The sequence below is a fragment of the Galeopterus variegatus genome, unplaced genomic scaffold (genome assembly GCF_000696425.1).
Source record: "Galeopterus variegatus unplaced genomic scaffold, G_variegatus-3.0.2 Scaffold664, whole genome shotgun sequence".
Lineage (NCBI taxonomy): Eukaryota > Metazoa > Chordata > Mammalia > Dermoptera > Cynocephalidae > Galeopterus > Galeopterus variegatus.
Window position 1 is genome coordinate 330,176 of NW_007726775.1, and position 23,076 is coordinate 353,251.

The 23,076-nt window shown below is 38.8% G+C and overlaps 1 protein-coding gene across 1 annotated transcript in view; it reads left to right on the plus strand.

Moving 5' to 3' along the window:
• Nucleotides 1-23,076, plus strand: part of ALMS1 (Alstrom syndrome 1) — a 201,300-nt gene that overhangs the window by 64,692 nt on the left and 113,532 nt on the right. The window contains exons 7-9 of the mRNA XM_008571165.1: nt 11,397-14,912; nt 15,174-17,978; nt 19,036-19,169. Coding sequence (XP_008569387.1) covers nt 11,397-14,912; nt 15,174-17,978; nt 19,036-19,169 — 6,455 coding nt within the window. The remainder of the gene's footprint in view (nt 1-11,396; nt 14,913-15,173; nt 17,979-19,035; nt 19,170-23,076) is intronic.

Genomic DNA, 23,076 nt, shown 5'->3' on the forward strand with positions numbered 1-23,076 from the left:
GATGGATAATTGCACCAGATACAGAATTCATGTTTTACATTTTTTTTTTAGCACTTGTGCTACTTCCTTCTTACCTCCCATATTTTTAGGTGAGAGATCTGCTGTCGTTCACCTTGGTGTTCCCCTGTAGGTAATGCATTATTTTTGCTCTTTCTGCTTTTAAGATTTTTCTTTGTCTTTTGTTTTCAGAAATTTAATTGTGTTGTGTCTTGATCTTGATGTGGATTTTTTGGGTTTATCCTATTTGGGGCTAACTCAGCTTCTTGAATCTGGAAGTTTATGTCTCACCAAATTTGAGAAGTTTTCAGCCATTATTTCCTTGAATTTTTTTTTATAGGCTTCCCTCTTTCTTCTCTATTTCTGTGATTCTGATGATGTGACTATTAGTTCTTTTGTTATAGTTCAACAGTTCCTGTTTCTTGAAAACTATTGTCACTCTCTTCAGACTTTCTAATTCAATTGATCTGTCCTAAAGTTCACTGATTCTATCCTCTGTCATCTCCATTCTACTGTTGAGCCTATCCAGCAAGTTTCTTATTTCTTTTATTGTATTTCTCAGTAGTATAATTTCATTTGGTTTTTTATAACTTCTGTTTCTTTGCTGAGATTTTCTCTTGTTTGATTTGTTTCAAGTGAACTCTTAATTTCTTGTTCAAGTATATTTAAAATGGCTACTTTAAAATCCTTGTCATCATTGGATTCTGGTGTTGGCATCATTTGGTTGTTTTTTTCTCATTCAGTCTGTGATTTTCCTGGTTCATAGTATCACAAATTATTTTTTATTTTATCGTGGACATTTTGGATATTATGTTAGGAGACTTTGGATCTTACTTAATCTTATGTTTTAGCAGGCAATTGCCCTATTTTGGTTTTTCATATAAGTTCTAGCCTACTTATATGGGCTGTGGTCCCAAAGATAATTTCATTTTCAGAGGACTTGTGTTCTGGTCTGTTTCAGTGGTGCCATTGAAACTCCCACTCAGTCCCTACTGGTGTTGCTTATGGGGGTGGAATGCTCTTCCCAAGGCCATGCTGCTGCTTTGTGGGAAGTGGAAGTGGAAGATGCTGACCTGTAGGGCAGAGAATGCTTTTCTGAGCCTGCCCCTAGACCATCTAGTGCCAGGGGCTCTCCCACCTAATTCTTGCTGATGTCATCCATGGGGTAGAAAGTGCTTTGCTAGGCCTCCTGGTGCCTCTAGGTGTGAGGTATAGGATGCTGGACCCCTGGGATGGAAAACATTTCCCTGGGGTCACTCTTTAGGTCTCTCAGTGCTAGTAGACTTTCCACTCAATTTTTGCCAGTGCCACTGTGGGAGGAAAAGTCCCTACCTGGGCTGCCTTTTACTACTGAGTTGGCAGTCAGGAGATGGTGGGCCTAGGTTGACTTTTGTTTCTGTCTGGAGGGCAGGGAAGTGCTAGGCCTGCTGGTACCATTAGCATAGGCAAAGCTGTTCTCTCTTCAGTTGTCTGGTGGCAGGGGGTAGGTAGGTGGGTCAGGGATGGGATTCCCTGCCTGGTTTCTGCTGACACCACTGGGGTGCCACTGGGGGGTGGGAATGTCTGCTAAGTCTCTGCTGGTATGCTTGTTCCTTGGTCCTTGGGGCATAGACAACAGGCTTTTCTTGGACTCTTTCGCTCCCTATCCCTATTCCTATTCCTGGTGGTAGTTCGAGGTTGCAGTCCTCTCTAGGATCCAGCCTGGGATATATGAGAGTTAATAACAAAACCCAGAGAACTCACTGCCATCTTGTTCCTTCAGTTCTGAGGTCTTTAACAAGTCTGCCTTTCACTTTCCTCCTTTCAGAATCTTTTTATGATTGACTGGTGAATTATTTCTAGGGAGGAGGAAGGAAAAGTGAGTTTGTGTCATTTTCTGTAGGGCCAGAAGACAACTACAGTTTTGAATATGTGAAGACTTAATTTGGATGTGTTATTGTCTTTTTGGCTGTTGGTAGAAATCATCAAATGAGGGAGTCAAGGTATGAGAAGCAAGGTAAAGATCTTTCTCAGGCAATATTGAATAAGCCAAGGATTTCAAGCCACAGAAGGTGAAGACACCTATGCCCTGAAATTTTCCTAACTTTTCTAAAATCTGCAGTGCCATCACAGTCTAATGAATAGCTTACATTTATTATTTGCTTACTTTGCTAAGCATTTTACTTATGATTATTATTTTATTATAATATGTTGTTATAATAATATTTATATAATACAATAATTATGTAATATAATACAGATTGAGCAGCCCTAATCCAAAAATCCAAATCCAAAATGTTCTATAATCTGAAACCTTTTGAGCATTGACATGACACTCAAAGGAAATGCTCATTGGAGCATTTCAGATTTTGGATTTTCAGATTAGGGATGCTCAACCTGTATTGTTATTTTATATCTATACCTGACTAATTATGATGGGTGCTGCTATTATCCTATTTGATATTTCAGCAAAATGAAACTTAGAGAAATTAAGTGACTTGCTTAAGACCCCATACCTAAAAAAATGGTGGAGTTCCAGTCATGAACCCAGGCAGTCTTCTTCCAGAGCTGCATTCTTTGTTTTCCCCACTGTTATTCTATTTCAGGTGACTGTATATGTGTGAGCAGGTTTCTGGGCTCTTTATTCTGTTCCATCGGTCTGCTTGTCTGTTCTTGCACCAGTACTACACTTTCTTAACTATTACAGATTTCAACAGATCTCTTTTTTAAATTAATTATTTTTAATTGACAGATAAAAATTGTGTATATTTATGGGGTACAACATGATGTTTTGATTGATATATTATACACATGCACACACACAGTGGAATACCTACATCAAGCTAATTAACATATCCATCACCTCATATACTTATAATTTTTTGCGGTAAGACCATTAAAAATCAAGATCTCTATTTTCAAATTACTACATTACACCACCTTTTGTCTTACCTAACCCCAGCTCATATTTTTCTTGAACACTGATGATAATGTCCTCCTTTCTCCTGTATCAAATCTGAACTCCTCTGGCTCATTACCAAGACCTTCTAAATTTTATTTATCCAACCTTAATTTTCCTTCATGTATTTTTTGGCCATACCAAGCAAGCCATATGAAGATTTTTGTTGTTGTTATTTTTGTTTAGTTCTCTACCTCTAGAGTCATGTTATTTCCTTTCTATACCCTTTCTGAAATGCTATTTCCTTTCTTCATGATATCTCTACATTATACTAATAATCTAAGGCCTTGCTCAAGTCCTACTTTCTCTGAGAGGATTTTGACTCCTTCATTCCATATTGTTCTCTCCCTTTTTAAAAATTTTAAATGCTTCTGTAACCTTACCATAAACATGGCACACCCATAATTTATCCAAATTCTTCTTTAGAGAGGGCACCAAATTTTATTTCTATCCTAGGCCTAACATAAATTTTGGCACATAGTAAAGGCATGAAAGATTAATATCTTATTGTTTTTGAAATTAAGAGTATCAGTCAGTGGTACAGTACTGGCTGTCCTCAACTTGTTTACAGTAGCAGATAGAGACATGGTAGGAGACAATGCTTGGTATGAAAAGGATCTTAACTTCTTCTGAGTTTATATCTACTCCGAGGACTTCAGTTCTTTCTATGGCTGATGACTTCCAAATTTAGGAGTCTATCTAGATGTGTCTCATGTTCCATATGTTTGTATCTGTCTACTTATGGAGCATCTTCATTTGAATGTCCCACTGGGATTTTAACTTCAGAACTTTAAAAATGGATCCTATCATCATCTCTTTAAACCTGTTCTTTCTTCTATATTTCCTCTCAGTGAGTATGTCTACTTATTAGCTAAAACAGAAACTTGCATTTTTCTTTTGCTCGTACCCCTGTTCAATCACCCAATCCTGTCGACTCTGATTGTCAGACTTCCATTTTCTCTTTTTGGATTAGTGCGTTAAAATGGAAAACTGGTCATCTTTTCTGTCCTCCTATCCATAATCTGTATTAAACCAGAATAGTCTTTTTATAATGCAGACTTGATAATGTCACTTCCTAGTTTGAAACCCTTGCTTTCCATTGTTACCTCAGGATAAATTTCAAATTCCTTAGTATGCCATAGAAGGTCCCTGCTTACCTTTAGAAAGATAAATTTCAAATTCCTTAGTATGCCATAGAAGATCCCTTTAGCCTTACACTTGCCTCTTTTGTAATATTGAACTACTGTCATTCCTTTATTCTAGACTTGCTTGTCTCCTTGATCTTACAGATGCTGTTTGCTCTGCTTGGATACTTTCTTTTCCCACCCTTTAAGCCCATCTTTACCCAACTCCTCTTTACCCAATTCTCAGCTTAGATGTCTTTCAGGAAATCTATCTTCATTTCATCACTCACCATGACTCCTTAAAGAGTCAGATACTCCTTATATGTGTTCCCATAGTCCGTATGAACAGTCCCCCAATCACTTTACTCAACACGGAGTGTAGTAATTACTTCTTTACTCGTTTCTATCTCCTATTCTCCCATAAGACTTATGCTTTTTGATGGTGGAGCTGGGGCTTTGTTTATATTTTATTTGCATATGGCCACAAAAGGTACTCAATAAATATCTATTGATTGACTTAATGAATTATTGAATATTAAGTGAATTAACATGGCCGGGTAGACTCAATGGTGGAATGGGTAGAATAAGGAAGAGTAGGCTTTGTATTTTGGGGGGGATCAGTTTCAAGAAAGTGAAAATCAGATTTGATTGAATTACTGTATCATTTCTTTTGAAGTTTCTTGTCACTCTTATTGATTTCTGATCAACATAGGGCCATCTCTATGATTTGCATGGCATATGTGCCTTTCTTTATATTGTTTGGTGGGTATTGGGGTTTGTGTTCCCTGCCTCTAAACTTAATTGATTTAATTATCTATTAGTATTCCTGCCATAATTTTTTTTTTTTCCCTTTTTTTTTTGTCTTATTTCGTGACCGGCATCGGATTGCAACCCTCAGTGTCGCGCCCGTACCGGACCGGGACCGGCAACGGGATCGCAACCCTCGGTGTTGCGCCTGCACCTCGCTCAGCCAGTGAGCGGGAACCGGTCTGTATGTGGGATCCAAACCCTCGGCGGGAGCGCCACCGCGCTTCCCAAGCGGCGCACTGTAGCAGTGCGCCACCGGGCCGGCCCCCTGCCATAATTTTGATTAAAGCCCAGTCTTTGGTTTAGCCTCAGTACCTTAGGTTGTTATTTGTTGGGTATTTTCTCCCTTTAAGATGCATGTTATTTAGGGCAGGGAGGGAACCTGAGAGTGAGTGGCTCAGAATAAGAGAGGACTTTGGTTTGGGGCAGGACTTTTGGAGGGTTCTCTTAAAGATGAGGGGCCTGGAAGCAAGATCTGAAATTACATCTTTCTCCTGTCCCACAGGGAATTTCTGTAAGGGTGCACTTCCTATTTGCCAAGTACTTTACATACATTATCTCATTTAATCTTCTCCACAACCCTATGAGGATGGTATGATGAAGAAACTAACTTTCCCTGGGTCATTTTGGTAGGAAATAGTGTATTTTGGATTTGATGTCTGAGTGCAGAGTTCTTGAATTTTCCATAACACCAGCAGTTCTTTAGTTTTTTGAAGCCCCTACCCACTTAGAGGTGAAGTCTACAAGCACTTACCTTACAATTCCCACTTTGACTGAAAAAGAACTTAGTGATAGGAAGAGAAAAATTAGAGAGGAATAAAATATACAGGTTGTAGTATGATCTTGTGTATGTAATTTTTATGTTACAAAACAGTGCCCTATTATCTTTTAAAACTCATCAATTTTATTACATTTAATTTGATTTTTTTTGTACTCTTTCTTGTTTTAAAATCTATTTAATATTTAGATAGAAAATTATTTTCTCAACATACAAATGAAGGAAAACATTACAAATTGAATTTAAAGTCAGTTGATAATGAACAAATTTAACACACAAAGATTAATATCCTTAATGCATAAGGAACTCTTTAAAGTGAATTTAAAAAATCTTAACAAAAATTTGGTGAAGGACATGAGCAGACAAGTCACACCAAATAGAAACACCATTGGCTAATAAATACATTCTAAGATGTCCATAGAAATGGAAATCAAAACAGAAAAATGACAGTTTTCATTTCTCAAACTGAAAAAAAAAGATACTGTATAATACTGGTGCTATGAGAGAAACTGTGAAAATCTTCTAGTATAAGTATAAATTGGTAAAACTTTTTTGAAGATTGGATTCATAAATAGAAGTCTTTAAAATGTTCATACACTTTCAACCAATTATCCTACTTCTTGAAACCATAAGCAAATAAAGAAAATATGTATTTTTTAAATGTGGAGGGCAGTTATAGAAAGGTAAAAAATATTGAGAATAAACTGAATTTCCAGCAATATGAGAATGGCTAAATAAATTATGGACCTCCATAAAATATAATATAATGCAGTTATTAAATCATAATTTTGAAGAGTATTTAAGACATTTTCAAGATGTAATATTAAATGAAAAAGCAGGATGAAAAACTGCACTAAAAATAACTAGGTATGTTTAAACTCCAGATATACACCCAAGAAAAGACTGAAAAAATAATTTTTTATAATATGTACATTTTTTTTTTGCTAAAAGGAAAATTTATTTAATGTAAATGCATATGCTAATAAAAAAGAAAGATCTCAGATCAACAATCACCTTTGCACCTTAGGAAACTAGAAAATGAAGAGCAAACTAAGTCCAGACCTAGCAAAGGGAGTAAGTAATAAAAATTAGAACATAGATAAAAGAAACAGAAAATAGAAAAAAAAATACAGAAAATCAATGAAACAAAAAATTGGTACTTTGATGAGATCCACAAAATTGAGAAAGCTTTACCTAGATGGACTAAGAAAAAAGAGAGAAGACTCAAACATCTGAAATAAGAAATGAAAGAGGGGTCATTACAACCAAATTCACAGAAATCGAAAGGATTATAAGAGAATGTTGTGGGGCCAGCCTGTGGCTCACTCGGGAGAGTGTGGTGCTGATAACACCAAGGCCACGGGTTGGGATCCCGTATAGGGATGGCTGGTTCGCTCACTGGCTGAGCGTGGTGCTGACAACACCAAGCCAAGGGTTAAGATCCCCTTACCGGTCATCTTTTTTTTTAAAAAAAAAAAAAAGAGAATGCTGTGAGTAATTGTTGGTCAACAAATTAGATCATCTAGATGAAATGAGTGAATTTCTAGAAACACACCACCTACCAAGACTGAATTATGAAAAAAACAGTTTGAACAGAATTGTAGGTGGTAAGATGAGTGATTATTGTTTCTTGGTTTCCTGATACAGGACTCCCTTGAGGATTTATGGCTGAGCTGGTCGTGTGGTGATGAACTTCCACAGTTTTTGTTTGCCTGGAAAATACACTATTTCTCCTTCATTTCTGAAGGATAGCCTTGCTGGGTACAATATTCTTGGCTGGCAGTTTTTTTCTTTTAGTATTTTGAATATATCTTGTGGCCTGTAGAGTTTCTGTTGAGGAGTCTGCTGTTAGTCTGATAGGGGCTCCCTTATAGGTAAGATGCTTTTCTCTTGCTTCTTTTAAGATTCTCTCTTTCTCTTTGAGCTTTGCCAGTTTGACTATAATGTGTCTTGGAGAGGATCTTTTTGGGTTGGATCTGTTTGGGAATCTTTGACCCTCCTGGGTCTGAAGGTCTGTGTTGCTCCCTATACCTGGGAAGTTTTCTGTTATTATTTCGTTGAATAGGTTTTCTGTGCCTTTTCCTTTCTCCTCACCTTCTGGAACACCCATGATTTGAATGTTTGTGTGCTTAAGGTTGTCTGCTCTCTCTCTTAGATTTTCTTCATTTTTTAAAATTCTTTTTACCTTTTCTTGTCTGCCTAGGTTATTTTGAGAAGACTGTCTTCAAGATCAGAAATTCTTTCTTCTGTTTGGTCTAGCCTGCTGCTTAAGCTCTCAGTTGTGTTTTTTATTTCGTTGAGTGAATCTTGTAGTTACATGAGTTCTGCTACATTCTTTTTAAAGGTATTAATCTCTTTGTAAATTTCCTCCTTCATATCCTGGACTTTTTTTCTCATTTCATTACGTTGTCCAATTGAGTCTTCTTGTATCTCAGTGAGTTTCTTTAATATTGTTGCTCAGAATTCCTTTTAAGTCATTTCAAGGCTTTCCTGCTCTATAGGGTCTAGTATTTGTGAATCACTGTATTCTTTTGGTGGTGTCATATTTTCTTGGATTTTTGTATTTTCTTGGATTTTGCATCAGCTGTGGCTGTGGCTGTGGCAGTGGCTGTGATGGGCCATCTGCGCAGAAGTGGTGTTTTTGTTGTGCTCCTTGCCTGCTTCCAGGTGGGGGATGCTCTCCTTGGCTTCTGCCTACACCCCCCGGATGTGCTCTGCTGCTTGCCTGCTTCTGGGCAGAGGGGGTGGCTGCCTAACTTGATATTGTGTGGCAAGTTATTTTAATGGCATACATTTATCCACAGGACAACATTAATGAAGTATCACTATACAGGCACTTTGAAGGGGGTATATTTAAATCTACTTTGCTAATAGAGGTGTCAAGAATTCCTATTTGAACTGTGATACACATGTAATATATAGTCTAGTTATAAGAAAATTTAGTTTTAAAATAATATTGATATAAACATCTATCAATTTACTGAAGGATTAACCAAATATCACAAAATTTTGATAATTATCTAGTTATCAGTATTGGATAATTAGCAACTTATAAAAATGATAAAGTCACAATAATTCATAATTAGAAGGCAAGAATAACAGCAATGAAGACAAAGACCAACTTAAAATATCACTGGTATCTTTTTTAAAACTGCAGAAATTTCAGTCTACTTGCTGTATACACACAAAGGATACATTTCAGACAGCCACACTTCTTAGTAGTGACTGAATTAGAGGCCTCATAATCCAGAAACATACTAGTTTATGTAATTTACTTGGAATGATTACTAGTAAGAAGCCCTTAGTCATATGTAAAATGAATGTCTGGAATTGCACCTCATTTTTGTGTATGTGAAGGAAATAAAGTACTTCCTTGTTATTATTAAATCAGATTATAGAGGACTTCAGAGTATACTTTGGAAATAAGACTATGCTGTCTTTGTCTCCTAAAGAAGCCCCCTATAAGGATTTGGCTCCTATGGGGAAGAGTTCTTGAGCAAATCCTAACCAAGTTGTTAGTCTTAATTTCCTTTCTAAAGGGGCACACAGTTCCCACCAATATAAAGTTTTGATATAGTCTCTTTTTTTTGGCATCTCTCTTCCTCTTCATAGTCAAACTTTTCTCTTCAACCCACTCCCAGTTCTGAAAATGGATAGGTAATGTAGTAATATTGTAGCACTCACACCTATTGTATTTATTCCTCTCTCCCAGGGCTGAGAGTAATAAGTACTCTAAAATTATGCCATCCATCATTATGAATTCCTTACTTACACAAACATGTTTCAAAAATGATAATTAATAGATTTATTATCACCAATGCTCCTGCCAGTTTGAAGTGTGTGTCCTTAATTTTACGTAGAACTGTCAGGAATTTCTTCTTTAACACCATGAGTCTCCTCCTGTACTTTTAGCAACTTAACCTGTAGTTGTTCTAGTTTTCTCTGCTAATTTTTTTCTTCCCCCTGAATTCTTCTTACCTAAGGTCTTGTTATCTTACGTAAAACTGAATCTTTCAAGTATCTGGGTTGTACATCTTAACTCCTGGCCATTTATCTCATTTTTCCCCTTCTTGGCATCACTAATAATTTGTAATGGTCAAAGGCATGTAAAAACAGAAAAGTTCAAAAATCATTTGGAAAAACAAAGTTTTATTTTGTTAATCTGTTTTGATTTATTAACTTTTGGAGACTGTTTTGTTTCCTCACAGAAATTTTCGTAACACATATTCCTTTTCATGTTACAATGCAGGTTACATTTTTCCCCTTCTCTTTCAGTTTTCTTGAAGAGTTAATACTTGATAACTTCTACTTCTTTACCTTATAATTCACTCTCAATCCATTTCATTCTGTGTTCAACTACATATTTGAAGTTCACCAGTAGTGGAAACAGTTTAGAATTTAGAGTTAGAATTCAAAGGTTAAAGTGCTAGTTTTTGTCATTTACTCACTCTCCAGCTCTAGAAAAATTATCTATCTTTGCTACTCAGTGTGGCCTAAGGACCAATAGCATTGGGTGTCATTGGGGAGCTTGTTAGAAATGCAGAATTTCAAGTCCTACACCAGACCTACTGAATCAGAATCTGCAAGTTAACAAGATACCTACATTTAGAAGCACTGTTGTATAGTCATCTTTGAAACTCAATTTCCTGATCTGTAAAGTACAAAATACTTGCTGTGTATGTCAACCATCTTACCACCATCTGACATACCATATGTTTTATTGATTCATTTATTGTCTGCCTCTTCCTGCTAGAATATAATTTCTGTGAGGGAGAGATTGTTGTCTGTTTATTGCATATCTTCTATATCTAGAACTGTGCCTGGCACATAGTACACATTCATACTTTTAGAATGAACAAATAAATGAATGCACAACTTTTTAAATCCTGTCATTCCTACTGCAGTCATTTACTTTACACTGCCATTTAGAACTACTTTTATTTAGAATTACTGTATTAGACAGTGCAAATATGGAACATTTTGTTATTGCAGAAAGTTCTGTTTAATTGTGCTGCTTAGACTTTCACATTCCCTTCTCATCCATTTTGCACCCATATTTCTGCAGTACACTTCTCAGCAAAACTGTCAGCAACTCCTGTGTCATATAGAATTAAGTTTAAACTCCTCACTGTAACCTTTAGAGTCTTTTACAGTTTTGTATACTTAAAAAAAATACATGTATTAGACAGAGTGCATTTTTGGGGAGAGTCAGTCAAACCCAGTGCATGCATAGCATTCATTTAGGCCATACTGTATTGCCCTCATGGGACTTAGAGGCAAGAGGAACCCATGAAAATAAACATGAGTTTTTTGCTGTGCCATGGATAATAAAGTCTTTTGTCTTTGACTGAGGATCTTATGTTCTCTGCTAGCGTACATGACACAATAACAGGCAAACTATTGGCTTATAAGTAGGGTGAAATCAAACTGCAGGCCCAATAGCATTTTCCCATCCCATTTAAAATTCTTTAAAAATCCAAAATTTTAAGATCCATATAATAATCCATTAAATGGATATACTGTTATTTTTAAACCATTACTTTAGTGTGGTATATTTCAATTATTTTCACTTTAGTTTTCTTTGTAACTAATACCTTTGTGTACAAATATTTGTCTCCTTTGATGACTATTTCCTTTGGGTTTATTTCTAGAAGCTTAAAGGCCCAAGATTGGGAAACCTGCTTTATTATTTTCAGGGATTTTTTTTATTGAAAAAAATATATATAATATGAACAAATCTTTTTTTCCTTAGGAGGCATTTCTAAAGGAGGCACAGCTGAAATTATTCAATCTAACTTGAAATCAGGCATCACTACCACTCCTGGAGATTTAGACTTTGGGTCTCATTTATCCTTGTCCCTTGAGGACGTGACTCAGTTGGCTTTAAGTTCTCCTCAAGAGAATACTATTGGTCAACACACTGATACTCTCAACCAAAAGACATTAGCAGATACTCATCTAAGTGAAGAGACTCTGAAAGCCTCAGTTATTCCTGAACCAGCTGACCAGAAGACTGGAATACCAATAGTACCCTCTAATTTCTACTCACCTAGGGGGAAGCCCAATGTTTTCTACCAGTCAGTCTTGCCAGATAGTCATCTAACTGAAGAGACTCTGAAAGTTTCAGCTGTTCCTGGATCAGTTGACCAGAAGACTGGCATATCAACTGTAACTTCCAATGTCTACTCCCATAGAGAGAATTCCAGTATTTTCTACCAACAGGCCTTGCCAGACAGTCAGATACTTGAAGAGGCTCTGAAAGTTTCAGCTGTTCATGGGCCAGGAGACCAGAAGACTGGCATAAAAAGTGTAACCTCTACTTCCTTCTCACATAGAGAGAAACCCGGTTTTTTCTACCAACAGGTCTTGCCAGGCAGTCAGATACCTGAAGAAGCTCTGAAAGTTTCAGCTCTTCGTGGACCAGGAGACCAGAAGACTGGCATACCAAGTGTAACCTCTACTTCCTACCTGCATAGAGAGAAGCCCAGTATTTTCTACCAACAAGAGTTGCCAGAGAGTCATTTAACTGAAGAGCCTCTGAAAGTTTCAGCTGCTCTTAGATCAGCTGACCAGAAGACTGGGATAACTACAGTCTCCTCCAGTACCTACACACATGGAGAGAAGTCCCTTTTTTTCTATCAGCAGACTTTACCAGAAAGTCATCTGACTGATCAGGCTCTGAAAGTTTCACCTGTTCCTGGACCCTCAGACCAGAAGACTGAGACAGCAACAGTACCCTCTACTTTGTACTCATACACAGAGAAGCCTGGTTTTTTCCACCAGCAAGAGTTGCCAGACAGTCATCTAACTGAAGAGGCTCTGAAAGTTTCAATTGTTTCTGGACCAGCTGATCAGAAGACTGGGACACCAAGTATTACTTCTACTTCTTATTCACATGGAGAGAAGCCCGGTATTATCTACCAACAGGATGAACCAGACAGTCATCTACCTGAAGAGGCCCTGAAAGTTTCAGGTGTTCATGGAATAGCAGACCAGAAGTCTGGCATACCAATTGTAACCCCTACTTCACTTAGAGAGAAGCCCGGGATTTTCTACCAAAAGGCCTTCCCAGGTAGTCAAATACCTGAAGTGGCTCTGAAGGTTTTAGCTGTTTCGGTACCAGCTAACCAGAAGACTGGCATACCAACCTCTACTTCCTACTCACATAGAGAGAAGTCTAGTATTTTCGACCAACAGGCTTTGCCAGGTAGTCGTCTACCTGAAGAGGCTCTTAAAGTTTTAGCTGTTTCTGGGCCAGCAGACCAGAAAACTGGGATACCAACAGTACACACTAGTTGCTACTCACAGGGAGAGAAGCCTGGTGTTTTCTACCAACAAGAGTTGCCAGATAGTCATCTAACTGAAGAGCCTCTGAGAGTTTCAGCTACTCCTGGTCCAGCTGACCAGAAGACTGCGATACCAATAGTACCCTCTAATTCTCATTCACAGAGAGAGAAACATAGTATTTTGTACCAACAGGTGTTAATAGGTAGTCATCTACCTGAAGAGGGTCTGAAAGTGTCATTTGTTTCTGGACCAGCTGACCAGAAGACTGGGATACCAACAGTACTTTCAGGTTCCTACTCACATAGAGAGAAGCCCAGTATTTTCCATCAGCAAGAGGTACCAGATGGTCATCAATCTGAAAAGGCTCTGAAAGTTGTAACTATTCCTGGACCAGGTGACCAGAAGACTGAGTTATCATCAGAACCATCTAGTTCCTACTCACATAGAGAGAAGCCCATTATTTTCTCTCAGCAGACCTTATCAGACAGTAATTTACCTGAAGAAGCTCTGAAAGTTTCAGGTGTTTCTGGACCAGCTGACCAGAAGACTGGGATACCAACAGTACTTTCAGGTTCCTATACAGATAGAGAGAAGCCCAGTATTTTCCATCAGCAAGAGGTGCCAGATGGTCATCAACCTGAAGAAGCTCTGAAAGTTTCAGCTGTTTCTGGACCAGCAGACCAGAGGACTGGGACACCTACAGTATCTTCTACTTCCTACTCATTTGGAGAGAAACCTGGTATTTTCTACCAACAGGTCTTGTCAAGTAGTCATCTAACTGTAGAAGATCTGAAAGTTTCAGTTGCTCCTGGACCAGCTGACCAGAAGACTGGCATACCACCTGTAACATCTGCTTCTTACTCATGTAGAGAGAAGCCTGGTATTTTCTACCAACAGGCCTTGTCAAGTAGTCATCTAACTGTAGAAGCTCTGAAAGTTTCAGTTGCTCCTGGACCAGCTGACCAGAAGACTGGCATACCAACTGTAACCTCTGCTTCTTACTCACGTAGAGAGAAGCCTGATATTTTCTACCAACAGGCCTTGCCCAGTAATCATCTACCGGAAGAGGCTCTGAGAGTTTCAGTTGCTCCTGGACCAGATGACCAGAAGACTGGCATACCAACTGTAACCTCTACTTCCTACTCACACAGAAAGAAGCCTGTTATTTTCTATCACCAGGCCTTACCAGATAGTCATCTACCTAAAGAGGCTCTAAAAGTTTCAGCTGCTCCTGGACCAGCAGACCAGAAGGCTGGGGGGACACCAACTGTATCTTCTACTGCCTACTCACTTGGAGAGAAGCCTGTTTTCTACCAACAGGCCTTGTCAGACAGTCATCGAACTGAAGTGCCTCTGAAAGCTTCATTTGTTTCTGTACCAGCTGAACAGAAGACAACGATACCATCAGTATCTTCAAGCTCTTACTCACTTGGAGAGAACCCCATTATTTTCTACCAACAGACCCTGCCAGATAGTCCTCTAACTAAAGAGGCTCTGAAAGTTTTAGCTGCTTCTGGACCAGCAGACCAGAAGACTGGGACACCACTGATATCCTCTACTCCCTACTCACTTGGAGAGAAGTCTGTTATTTTCTACCAACAGGCCTTGTCAGACAGTCATCTACCTGAAGAAGCTCTTATAGTATCAGCTGCTTCTGGACCAGCTAACCAGAAGACTGGAATACCAACAGTACCCCCTAGTTTATTTTCACACGGAGAGAGGCCCATTATTTTCTACCGACAGGTCCTGCCAGACAGTCAGCTAACTGAAGAAGCTCTGGAAGTTTCACCTGTTTCTGGACCAGTTGACCAAAAGACTGGGATACCTACTGTAACTTCTCCTTCCTACTCAGATAGAGAGAACCCTATTGTTTCTTACCAACAGGTGTTGTCAGATGGTCATCTAACTGAAAAGGCTCTAAGAGTTTCAGTTGTTCCTGGCACAGCAGACCAGAAGACTGGGATAACAACAGTAACCTCTAGTACCTCCTTACATAGAGAGAAGTCCAGTATTTCTTACCAGCAAGACTTGTGTGAATTTAATCAAGAAACTTTAAAACTTTTAGGTGTTGCTGAAGCAGCTGACCAGACGAATGTTATACAAATGGTGCCCTCTACTTCCTACTCACATAGAAATAAGTCCATTATTTTTTACCAGCAAGAGTTGCCAGATCATTCTGAAGAAGCCTCGAAAGATTTAGGGGTTTCTGAATCTGCTGACGAGAAGACTGGAATACAAATAGTGTCCTCTACCTCCTACTCACATAGAGAAAAGCCCATTATATCTTACCAGCAAGAGTTACCAGATATTACTGAAGAAGCTTTGAATGTTTTAGGGGTTCCTGAACTAGCTGACCAGAAGACTGGGATACAAACAGTGCCATCTACCCCCTACTCACATAGAGAGAAGCCCATTATTTCATACCAGCAAGAGCTGCCAGATAATTCTGAAGAAGCTTTGAAAGTTTTAGGGGTTCTTGGACGAGCTGACCAGAACACTGGGATACGAATAGTGCCCATTACTTCCAACTCAGAGAGAGAGCAGTCCATCATTTACCAGCAGGAGTTGCCAGATCTTACTGAAGTAGCTTTGAAAGCAGTAGGGGTTCCTGGGCCAGCTGACCAGAAGACTGGGATACGAACTGTGCCCTCTACTCCCTATTCACATAGAGAGAAACCCATTATTTCATACCAGCAAGAGTTGCCAGACCTTACTGATGAAGCTTTGAAAGCAGTAGGGGTTCCTGGGCCAGCTGACCAGAACACTGGGATACGAACTGTGCCGTCTACTCCCTATTCACATAGAGAGAAGCCCATTATTTCATACCAGCAAGAGTTGCCAGACCTTACTGATGAAGCTTTGAAAGCAGTAGGGGTTCCTGGGCCAGCTGACCAGAAGACTGGGATACGAACTGTGCCCTCTACTCCCTATTCACATAGAGAGAAACCCATTATTTCATACCAGCAAGAGTTGCCAGACCTTACTGATGAAGTTTTGAAAGCAGTAGGGGTTCCTGGGCCAGCTGACCAGAACACTGGGATACCAATAGTGTCCTCTAGTTTCTATTCACGTGGAGAGAAGCCTAGTGTTTTTCATCAGCAGGAGTTGCCAGGTACTACTGAAGAAGCATTAGATGTTTTTGTTCTTCCTGGACCAGGTGACCAGAAGACTGGGATACCAGCAGTGCCTTTAAGTTACTATTTACGTAGAGAAAAGCCAAATGTTTTCTCTCAACAGGAGTTGCCAGACAGCCATCTCACTGAAGAAGCACTGAAAGTTTCAGCTGTTCCTGTACCAGCAGAGCAGAAGACTGGGATACCAACAGGACCTTCCAGTTCCTACTCACATAGAGAAAAGCCCAGTGATTTTTATCAACAGGCCATGCCAGATCGTCATCTAATAGAAGAGGCTCCGAAGGCTTTATCTGTTCCTGGACTAGCTGACCCAAATAGTAGGATACCTGTGCTACCATCTAGTTCCTACACACATAAAGAGAAACTCACGGTTTCAACTGTGGATATACCAGATGACCAGAAAACTGAGTTACCAACAGCTACCTTTAGTTCCTACTCAAATAGAGAGAAACCCAAGATTTCAACTGTGATTGGACCACATGACCAGAAGACTCCATTACTGACAGTTTTTCGTAGTTCCTATTCTCAAAGAGTAAAGCCTGGTGTTTTCTCTCAACAGCAGTTGCCAGATAGAGATGAAAATGAAGATATTCTAAAGATTTCAGCTGTCCATGAACCAACTGATGTGAATACTGGAATAGCAGTACCTTTCTCTAGTTCCTATTTACATAGAGAGAAATCTAATAATTTCTATCCACAGGAATTGCCAGACAGACATCTTACTGAAGATGTGCTGAATGTTTCAACAATTCCTGGACCAGCTGATCAGAAAATGATGTTACCAACAGTTCCTCCTAGTTCCTTTTCACACAGAGAGAAACCAAATATTTTCTATCAAAAGGATTTTCCAGATAGACATTTAACTGAAGATGCTCTGAAGGTCTCAAGTGGTCTTGGGCCAGGCGATCAAATTATTGGGTTACAAACAGTTCCGTCTGGTACTTACTCCCATGATGAGAAGCACAAACTTATTTCAGAACATGTCCAAAGGCTGATAGATAATTTGAATTCTTCTGACTCCAGTGTTAGCTTAGACAGTGTGCCTTTAAATTCTCAGACTGATGATAGAATTGTACTAAATAAGCCAGAATCTTCAGGTTTTGGAGATGTTGTCTCTGAGGAAATCCGGGATACAGACAATAGTTCTAAAACTCTTAAAGAAATTCGGACACTTTTAATGGAGGCAGAAAACATAGCACTGAAGCGATGTAATTTTCCTGCTCCCCTTGTCCCTTTCAGAGATGTTAGTGATATTTCATTCATACAATCGAAGAAGGTGGTTTGCTTCAAAGAACCCTCCACAAATGATGTATCTAACAGCAATTTGCTTCAGGGAGTGCCATTCACAGAGGAAAGCGCAAGCAACAGGAGCATACAGAAGGATATTGGCACACAGACGAACTTGAAATGCCAGAGAGGCTTTGCAAATTGGGAGTTTGTTAGTTCAACTACAGTTAAAAGTCCTCTACAGGAGGCAGAAAGCAAAGCCAATGTAGATGAAACCCTTAGGCAATATGCAGCAGCCAAATCTGTAATGAGGTCTGAACCTGAAGGGTGTAGTAGAACCATTGGGAAAAAAATTATTATTCCAATGATGACTGTCATAGAAAGTGACTCAAGTAGTGATGCAAGTGATGGAAATGGTTCCTGCTCATGGGACAGTAATTTACCAGACTCTTTGGAATCTGTTTCTGATGTTCTTCTAAATTTCTTTCCATATGCCTCACCCAAGACAAGCATAACAGATAGCAGAGAGGAAGAGGGTATTTCAGAGAATGAGGATAGTGGTGGCAGCAGTATAGATTCACTGGCTGCACATGTGAAGAATCTTCTGAAATGTGAATCCTCATTGAATCATGCTAAACAAATACTCAGAAATGCAGAGGAAGAGGAATGTCGGGTACGAGCACGAGGTAGGAACTGATAAGTTGTCATAAAGGCAGGTTCAGGCTTATAAACATAGTTTAGTAGTTTGTTTAAAGTTAGATGTTTGGAGTTCTAAATTTATGTTCCTATAGAACTGTTAGAATGATTATATTTTCTACCAGCAATCCAGAAAAAGCCCATTTAATAAATAATGTAGCTAAGTCGCAGTATTAATAGTGCTAGTCTGAGTTTAGGTTCTTAAGGGAAGTAGAATCTGATGTCTGACAGAGAGTAAGGAGGTAGTTTGGGCTTCTAAGCTCCTAAAAGTCTCTCATGTTTCCCTAATTCTTTCATTATAGTATCCTTATTTTGGTAGCAGAAAAAGCCTCCAATTTGCTCTGCTCTTAATTGTTCTGTGTCCTAAAACTACATATATTTTCTCTAACCCCTAATTATTTCTAATAAAATTATTGGAGCTGATCTCAGACATTAGGGGGAAAAAAACTTAACAAGGTATTTCACATTAAAACTTGGTTTAGAGGTTCAAAAGAGACTACGTACTAATCCTGTCAATCTCTAATAGTAGAATTGCATTAAAAAAGAAAACAAAAATCTTTTAAGACAACATGGGGAATATGTTTTGGGAGGGCAACTTATAAGAAATTCAGGCCAACCTGGGAATCTTCCCCTGAGGTTAACTTTATACATTGCTCCTTGCACATTCTGATTCTACAAAAATTTCCAAGTTTTATTTATTATTTTAAAATATCAGTTCTTATGGAAGTGGCAGTAATTGTAACAGTAGCTAAAAGAGGCAAAGGGGCTCTCTTAGATGGAAGATTGAGATAAGAATGACAATAGCATATTTAAAGTGGCCTCTTTGGAGAAATATTTGTAGAGTATACTTTTTAAAAATCAGACTTTTCAGTGAAATGATTTCTCTCAAGAAGTCCTAATAGGTTGTCATATAATTGAGAACACATGCTAAGAATTGTGGTAGACATTAAATTGTGTATATTGATGATCTTCTGTGCTCTTATAGTTATTGACAGGTGATCACTTTTGCATTGTATTATCTCAAGTGTTTCTATGCTTTCTTTTCAGCCTGGAATCTGAAGTTTAATTTAGCACATGAATGTGGATACTCCATTTCAGAATTAAATGAAGATGACAGGAGGAAAGTAGAAGAGATCAAGGCAAAGTTGTTTGGTCATGGGAGAACAACTGACTTGTCCAAGGTATAAAAGAAATCTAGAAATGAAGAGAAAAATGTGAAAGAAATCTAGAAATGAAGAGAAAAATATGAAAGAATTGGTGGTGGAATCTGGATCTCTTACTTGGGTATTGATGACTCCAGCTGAATTGCTAATAATCTTTGGCTAAAGTGATAGGAGTCTTAATTCTTCAAAGGTTAAGATTTAAGGATTAGATTCTGTAAGTTTTGATTAATTCTAAATTTACTGAGAAAAATTTATCATTTTAGAAAAATAAGAATCGATATGCTTGTTTTATCAATACATTGTGAGAGGGACTAAAGGTATCGCTATATTGTTCGAGGGACTAAATGTCACCTTTGTTTTCTCTTGAGGATGATATCTTGAAAGGCAGATGCAGTCCAGATATTTTCAGGTGTATATCCCTGCTTAAGAACACACAGCTATAATAGCTTAGGCATAAATGACTTGCTTTTTACTAGTACTTATTTTCCTTCTATGAAGAATTATTTCATGCATAGAAGTGAATATGTGGGGGCCAGCCTGGTGGCGCACTGCGCTAGTGCGCCGCTTGGGAAGTGCGGAGGCGCTCCCGCCGAGGGTTCGGATCCCACATACAGACCAGTTCCCGCTCACTGGCTGAGCGAGGCGCGGGGGCAACACCGAGGGTTGCAATCCTGTTGCCGGTCCCGGTCCGGTACGGGGGCGACACTGAGGGTTGCGATCCGTTGCCGGACACGGAAAAAATTTTTCTTGGCATGCCTTTCTCCAAGTTCCCTCTTTTTCCATGGTTTATTTGATATTTTTGACCTTGGTTATGGGGCAAGATGACATTATTTAGAAGAACGTAAAGTCATTTTCCAGCCAGCCTGAAGCTGCAGACTTGCAACGAGACACATACTATCCAGCAGGACCATGAGGTAAAGGATGGGAACAGAAACCAGAGTTTTGGAGAGACTTTGCCCCTGGCCCCTTGCACGGAGCCCCCACAGCTCACAACCTCCTCCCTCCTGCTTTTCATTTCCCATGTTCCATTCCCTCAGTCCCCTCTTTGAAAAACCCTCAGTAAATCTAAGTCTTTGACATGGCTTCAGTCTGGCCATTTTCCTTCAGGTTAACCAGAGAGATGGGTGAGCCTAACATCTCTCCTCAGATCAGCAGTGTTCCTGAATGAAAGGTGACTTCCATTTGCACCAACATTTGAATTTTGAGTGGTTTATTCTTGAAAGGTAGAAGGCAGCCGGACCTGTGCCTGGTAACAATACAATGTGGCAGAAATGGCATCTGCGACTCTTGAATCTCTATCTTAAGATTACTGGCAGCTCCCACCTCCTTCCTTTTGGAACACAGCCACCATCTGTAAGAAAGCTCAAGCAGCCATGAGGAGACTGTACAGAAGTGTACTAAGGCTCTGAACTGTCAGCCCTAGTTGAGCTCCCAATCAGTGAAACTGGGAAACAAATCCTGATCTCTCCTAGCTATGCCCCTGACCCTAGTCTGGGGGGAAGGAGAAGGAAGACAGCTAAAGAAAAAAACTGCTTGACCAAGCAGGACAGACAGGATTCCTAGGAGCAACAATAATAAGATAAGAATAGAGATGATTAAACAAATTTTCTCAGGTTAAGCCTTGATCTGGGGGTCAGGATGTTTGTTCCTTAAATGCCTATGGCTTAGGATAACAATATCAAGTTGTCTTCACAGATAACATACAACTACAAACCTGCTTTGAAGTGCATACACCCTGGACTCTAAGACACCATGGCAAGATGCCAAAAATAATTGTGCTGACCTCACTACCGACCAATCAGATTCACACACAACTCTCACAACTCCCATAACTCCCATCCATAATTTTACTCACAAATGCTATGATTCTAAGGTATCAAGGAGCCCGGGGTCTTAAAAGGCCCCTTGGCTACCACGGGCTCCTTTGAATGGCATTCAAGTAAATGTTAATCTTTAACACTGCAAAAAAAAAAAGTAATACAAATTTTTTCATGAACTTTTTGAACACTCCTTGTATTCATACAATGGAATACTATATATCCATGTAAAACTATACTTTTAGAGAAGTTGTAAAGGGAAATGACAATATATTTAAGTTAGTATCCAGAAGTATCCAAAAATATATGTACCAGGTGGTCAATATGGGTTCTTTAAGAATAAGACATACTAGACAAACTATATTTCATAATCACTTAGTTAACAAATTGAAGAAAGTCAAATATAAGATGGTAAACTGTGGGTTGAATGATAGCATGGTGAAGTACTCACCATATGTGTTACAGTAACCTTATTCAAAAAGTTTTAGACTTTTTCTCCATAAACATTTTTATCAATAACTTGGATAAAAATATATACCAAATGTACAAATGGTATGAAGTTAGAAGGGAAATTTAATATCATAGATGATCAAATTTAGATTCAAAATCATTTCAACAGGATGAACATTGATATGGAACCAATAAAAAGAAATACAGCAGAGGTAAAAAGTATTATACCAACAAAAGAAATGGAAATGGAAATCTTGGCTGAAGTTCATGTTTTTTTAAGAATGCCAAACTATTATGTGACCTTTAGAAATCTCGGAATGCACTGGCAAAAGGAGAATTACCAAATATACTTCATGCTGGTCAGATCACAAATGAAATTCTGTGTTTAATCTAATTCAGGATAATATGTTTTAGGAAAAAACAGACAAACTAGAGTCTATCCAAAGGAAGGCAATTTGATTGCTGAGGGATCTGGAAATATCAACACATTAAAATTTATAAAATTAGGGAAATGCACATCACTGGGGTTAAAAATGTACTTTTAATAAATGGTGCTAGGATGACTAATTATCCATTTTGTTTTTCACAAGCATATATGTAAAACCTAAAATCCAATCTAATTTATACTTTTAAAAAATTTTTCCAGAACTGAGATAAGTCAAATAATTAAGCTATATCACTGAAGAATAGTTTTCTAAAAAGCTCTATGAATCAGGCCATAAAGATCATGCACATCACAGCTATACCAATTCTTATAGGATTAATAATAATAACAGCTGCCAGTTATTGAGCACCAACTGGATATCATACATTCTACTAAGCATTTTACAGGCATTACCTCATGTAATCCATACCAAAACCCTATAAGATAGGTATTATTATACCCTATTACTGTTTGCAATAGCAGACCAAATGCCTTATCCACAGGAGAATGGATAAATTGCAAATATTCCCGGGACCTAAGAAACAATCTGCCTCTTCCCAGAGTCAAGTTCCCAGAAACTCCTCATAAATGAGGAGTTTTTTAAAAACTCGTGGATGAAAGAAAAATGAGCAAGTGAGGCCCCCGGCTGCTCGGTCCTGAAAGAAGGTCGATGAAGGGTGATCAACAAGTTTGACAAGGATGGAAAGCCTTTAAACTGGAGGAGGGGCGATCCCCAGCCCCGTCACCCCAAGGGGATACAAAGCCAGTGCCTCCATGCCCTTCCAGGTGGCCAGTACTCCAGGCTCATTGGTCTATACCTATAGAATACTGTAGGTATAGAATACTGTAGAATAATAAGGAATAAACTAAAACTATGTACATCTACATAAGAGAATCTCAAAAACCTAGACTGTGAAAAACCCATTTCTCAAAAGAATATGTATCATGCAGATTCCATCTACATAGAGTTGAAAACCATACTGGAGGGCCAGCCCGGTGGCGCACTGGAGAGTGCACCGCTTGGGAGCGTGGCGGCGCTCCCGCCGAGGGTTCGGATCCCATGTGGAGACCAGTTCCCGCTCACTGGCTGAGCGCGGTGCGGGTGCAACACCGAGGGTTGCGATCCCGTTGCCGGTCAGTAATTTTTTTTTTTTTTTAAATTAATTAATTAATTAATTAATTAATTAATTTTCCTTTTTGTGTTTTTTACTGACCGGCAACGGGATCGCAACCC